The following is a 5,398-nucleotide window of genomic DNA, read 5'->3' on the forward strand; positions in this document are numbered from 1 at the left end:
TACTTTACCTTTAACTTTGTCGTTTTAAAAAATTTATATTTGATTCGTTTCATGTTAAAAAATTCTAAATTTTATTAAATGAACCTTTCATAGTGTTCTAAACACGTGTCAAAAAAATTGTTCAAAAATTTAAAAGTTTAAGGATAATTAGACAAACTTTGTTTTAGCAGGGACTAAACTTATAAGTAATTTTTTTTCTTGTAGGGACTAAAAAACCTATTAAAATTAAGTAAGGACAAAATTTAGAAGTTCCCAATTTTATAGGGACCAAAAACATATTTATTCCATGTATTCATCTCGAGTGTTATTTAGTCCCACATACACTATGCTAGTCCTATGAAGTACGAACATCTTTCGGATTTGGCTTTTCCTGGTGTCGGACATGTCAATGTCTGATACCGACATGTCATTCACAATGATTACACTAAATTATATGATTTTATTAAATTATTAGCGGTGTCGGTGTATTGGTGTCTGCGTCGTGTCTAGTATCCATATCCGTGCTTCATAAACTACTATCTATCTAATTGTCACAAACCAGAATTAAAATGTGAACAAAATTCTTAACCAAAAAAAAGTTTAACTGCATACGCCTTTGTGGAATCTTGTGAAAATTTCATTTGCTTGATATAACACTGCTCATTTTTTTAACAGACTCTTATGGAAAATGCTAAACTTCTCGAGAAAAATAACATACTGATTCACGACAGGCATGGCTTATAAAAAAAAGGTTAATTAAGTTTTTGGTCCCTATAAATATCTGTAGTTTTGTTTTTAGTCCCTATAAAAATAAATCACACTTTTTAGTCCCTACAAAATTTTCCGTTAGTGTTTTTAGTCCCTGTTAAATTAAAATTTGTTTAATTATGTTTAAAATTTAAATTTTTTAATGATTTTTTACATACTTGTTTAAAACAATATAAAACGTTCTGCTGCAATAAGTTAGCTCAAAATTTTATTTTTAGGTTCAAATTTTCGTTAGTTTTATCTTGAATTTTTGGCGTTTTAAAAATATTATATTTAATTCATTACATGTTAAAAAATTCTAATTTTTTATAAAAGAGATTATTATAATGTTCGTAACATGTCTGTTAAAAAGCATTTAAAAATATAAAAGTTTAAGTATAATTAAACAAATTTTAATTTAACAGGGACCAACACATACTTTCAGTTCTTGTAAAATTAAAATTTTCTTCATTGTACTTAAACTTTTAATTTTTTAACATATTTTTTACATACTTATTTAGACCATTATACAAAGTTCCTCCGCAAAAAAGTAACTCAATTTTATTATTAGGTCCAAATTTTCATTAATATAATTTTGAAATTTTGGCTTTTATAAAAATTCATATTTAATTCATTACATGTTAAAAAACTAAAAGATTTTATAAAAGAGCTTCTTACGATGTTATGAACATGTCTATAAAAAATCTTTCAAAAATTTAGAAGTTTAAGCATAATTAAACAAATTTTAATTTAACAGGAACTAAAAACACTAACGGAAAATTTTGTAGGGACTAAAAAGTGTGATTTGTTTTTATAGGGACTAAAAACAAAACTGCAGATATTTATAGGGACTAAAAACTTAATTAACCCTAAAAAAAAAAGGAAAGAACTACATTATCCATCGATATCGATAAAAGATGGATAACTCTACTCATATTGAGTTGATACTACCATTCATTTAGTTTTCACCATAAATAGTAGAAAACAAATGAATGAACCCATCTCTCTAAAAAAAAAAGCTCTAAACACGTAAGCCTTTATTGATTTTAAGCGAGCACTTTGTTCACACTTCATAGTATATAGCAATGCTGAACTCTTATTTATTTGTTAAAATTTACACGAATTCCCCTCAAATTATAAATTCGGTGAGACCAATAAGAATTAATTAATCAAATACTAAAAGAAAATGTATTGTTAATTTTACAACCGTATTAAAAGGTTGGGTCAATACGAATTATGGTCATCCCGTGGTAACCAAGGCACCAGAGTCAGTCACCGATACTTGTTTTTATGCACATACTTTCTACATGACCATACTATATTTATATTATATATGATGACAATAAGAAAACAATAGCAACATATCATAATACCTCGATCAAAAAAAACATATCATAATACCAATGGCCTCTTCACTAAACTTCTTCACTTTTCTCATCTTCTTCTTCCATTTTCAACATTCATCATCATTCTCCCTCTCAGTGGAAAAACCCGAAAAAGACATTATAATATCACCCAAAGGTACATTCACTGCAGGCTTTTATCCCGTAGGTGAAAATGCTTATTCCTTTGCTATATGGTTCACCCAAAATCATAAAAGTCTCAACAACGCCACTGTTGTTTGGATGGCAAATCGTGACCAACCAGTTAACGGAAAACGCTCAACACTTTCCCTTCTCAAAAATGGAAACCTCGTTGTAACCGACGCATCCTATTTCAATGTTTGGTCCACAAACACAAACTCATCCAAACCACTTGGGTTGTTTTTATACGACACAGGAAATCTCGTTCTTAGAGAACGCAACACAAATGGTTTCATTTTGTGGCAAAGCTTTGATTTCCCAACAGATACCCTCCTTCCTGATCAAAGTTTCACAAGGTACATGACTCTTGTTTCCTCCAAAAGTGACAACATATATTCATCAGGGTTCTATAAGCTTTTTTTCGACAATGATAATATTTTACGTCTTCTCTATGATGGCCCTCAAGTTTCCAGTATTTACTGGCCATATCCTTGGCTCGTGGGCTGGGATGCTGGTAGATCATCGTATAACCATAGCAGGGTTGCAAAACTAGATGTTTGGGGGAGCTTTAGATCTTCCGATGATTTTACTTTAAATACAAGTGATTATGGGACACTGCTCTTACGAAGATTGACCCTAGACTTTGATGGTAATGTTCGTGTTTATAGCCGAAAACACGGACAAGAGAAGTGGTCAATTTCAGGACAATTCCACCAACAACCTTTCAAAATACATGGAATTTGTGGACCTAATAGCATTTGCATTAACAATCCAAGAACTGGGAGGAAATGTTTGTGTCTTCCTGGTTATAGGAGGATCCATAATCAAGATTGGTCACAAGGGTGCAAACCAAGCTTCCAACTTTCATGCAACAATAAAACCGAGTTAGAGACTCGTTTCCAACGCTTATCACATGTTCAGTTTTATGGATATGATGATGACTACCAAGCAAATTACACTTATAAACAATGTAAGCATTTATGCATGAGAACGTGCCAATGCATAGCCTTCCAGTATCGTTTGGACCTGGGTGTATCTTATTGCTATCCTAAGTCACAATTACAAAATGGATTCAGTTCACCAAATTTTCAAGGATCAATCTTCTTGCGATTGCCAAAAAGAAAACATGTTTATTTCCATGAGAATGTTGTAAAAAATGGTATCTTGGATTGTTCTAGAAATAATGGAGTAAAACAACTAAGAAGATCATATGTTGAAGGCGAAGAAAATGGACCAATGAACTTCATGCTTTGGTTTACTTCTGGCTTAGGGGTGATCGAGGCCTTGTGCTTCTTTATGATCTGGTGGTTGTTATTTAAGAATAAGAAGCACTTTGTTAGAGATAATCAAGGCTACGTTCTTGCAGGAGCAACAGGATTTCGAAAATTCACTTACTCTGAACTAAAACAAGCAACAAAATGTTTTAGTCAAGAGATTGGAAAGGGTGCTGGAGGAACTGTGTATAAGGGTTTATTATCTGATAATAGACTTGTGGCTATAAAGAGACTTCACGAGGCAAACAAAGGAGAGAGTGAATTTCTTGCTGAAGTTAGCGTCATTGGAAGGCTTAACCACATGAATTTGATTGGTATGTGGGGGTATTGTGCAGAGGGAAAACACAGATTGTTAGTTTTTGAGTTCATGGAAAAAGGTTCTTTAGCCGATAATTTGTCATCAAATGCACTTAATTGGGGTAAGAGGTATAAAATTGCTCTCGGAACTGCAAAGTGTCTTGCCTATTTACACGAAGAATGTTTGGAGTGGATTTTGCATTGTGACATAAAGCCGCAAAACATACTAATTGACTCTGATTACCAACCCAAGGTAGCGGATTTTGGGCTGTCTAAGTTACTACAAAGGAACAATCTTGATAATTCAAGTTTCTCAAGGATGAGAGGGACAAGAGGTTACATGGCACCTGAATGGATTTTCAACTTGCCAATCACTTCCAAGGTAGATGTTTATAGCTATGGAGTTGTGTTGCTAGAGATGATCACCGGGAAGAGTGCAATGACAGGTATCTTAATCACAGATGGAGAAAAGACTCATAATGAGAGTTTGGTAACATGGGTGAGAGAGAAAAGAAGGAAATTATCAGAAATGAAATCTTTGGTGGAACAAATAGTAGACCCTACATTGGGATCAAATTATGACATGGTTAATTTGGAGACTTTGACGATGGTTGCTTTAAAGTGTGTTGAGGAAGAGAAAGATATGAGACCCAACATGAGTGAAGTTGTTGAATGGCTTCAAACTCATGAACCTGATTCTTCATGATATGCACAACAGCACAAACTAAGAGCCATCTTTGATGGTTATTAGTTTTCATGTTTATTTTCCTTAATTCAATTCAAAGTCATGGATGCAGTTGAGTGTTTGAACAGTAGAGGTTTGGTTTGGAACAGGTGAAGAAGAAGGAAGAAAAAAGTGAAGAATGAAGAATCTATAGGTGACAAGTTTGTCAAGGATCTTTGTACCGAGTTGGAGTCTAAGGGTAGGCAAAAGTAGGAAGCTCAAAAACATGTTGAAAATTTTTTTTTTTGAAGGAAAAAAAAAATTAGCCCAGGGGTATTTTGGTCAATTCCCATGCCATTATGGTAATTTTGATGACGTGACAGTCATTAACTGGGTCAAGAGACGAATTTTTAACTGATTAAACTTTGCAGGGGCAAAAAAAAAAAAGGATTAGCGATTGCAGGGACGAAATTTTAAGCGAGCCCTATTTGCAGGGACGAATCACATATTAAACCCTTATTCATGGTACACTGACAAATAATATAAATGACTAACACTGTAACAGACCCGTGCGATAGCAAAGTACTATATATATCTTGAAATAATAATGTTATGTATAATGTAGGCATAGTACTTGAAAAACGATCCAGATTATCTGAGTTGCAAAAAGAAAGAATGCAAGAAAGAGCTTAATGGGAAATGCATTGTGACAACTTGTTGTGGTTCAATAAAGTTTCATGTTATCAGCATAAGAAGTGACATAGAGTTTGTGTTCTTTACTGGTGGGTTTCTCAGCCCCTGCCTTGTTGGAAGGTTCACTACTTTGGGATTTTCTAAATTCTAATCCTAACAAGACACTTTATGGACATCTCTCAAGCATAGATTCAACTGCAACATCAGCAAGTACCATATAT

The 5,398-nt window shown here is 33.3% G+C and overlaps 1 protein-coding gene across 1 annotated transcript; it reads left to right on the top strand.

Annotated features, from left to right (window-relative positions):
* The first annotated feature begins 2,084 nt into the window (after positions 1 to 2,084).
* LOC146939175 (putative receptor protein kinase ZmPK1) lies at positions 2,085 to 5,398 on the top strand. Its single transcript, XM_085752951.1, has one exon. The coding sequence runs from the start codon at positions 2,130 to 2,132 to the stop codon at positions 4,524 to 4,526; it is 2,397 nt and encodes a 798-aa protein (XP_085609077.1). The 5' UTR covers positions 2,085 to 2,129; the 3' UTR covers positions 4,527 to 5,398.

This window comes from Medicago sativa, chromosome 3 (assembly GCF_051527215.1).
Source record: "Medicago sativa cultivar Bolivia chromosome 3, Bolivia_mono, whole genome shotgun sequence".
Lineage (NCBI taxonomy): Eukaryota > Viridiplantae > Streptophyta > Magnoliopsida > Fabales > Fabaceae > Medicago > Medicago sativa.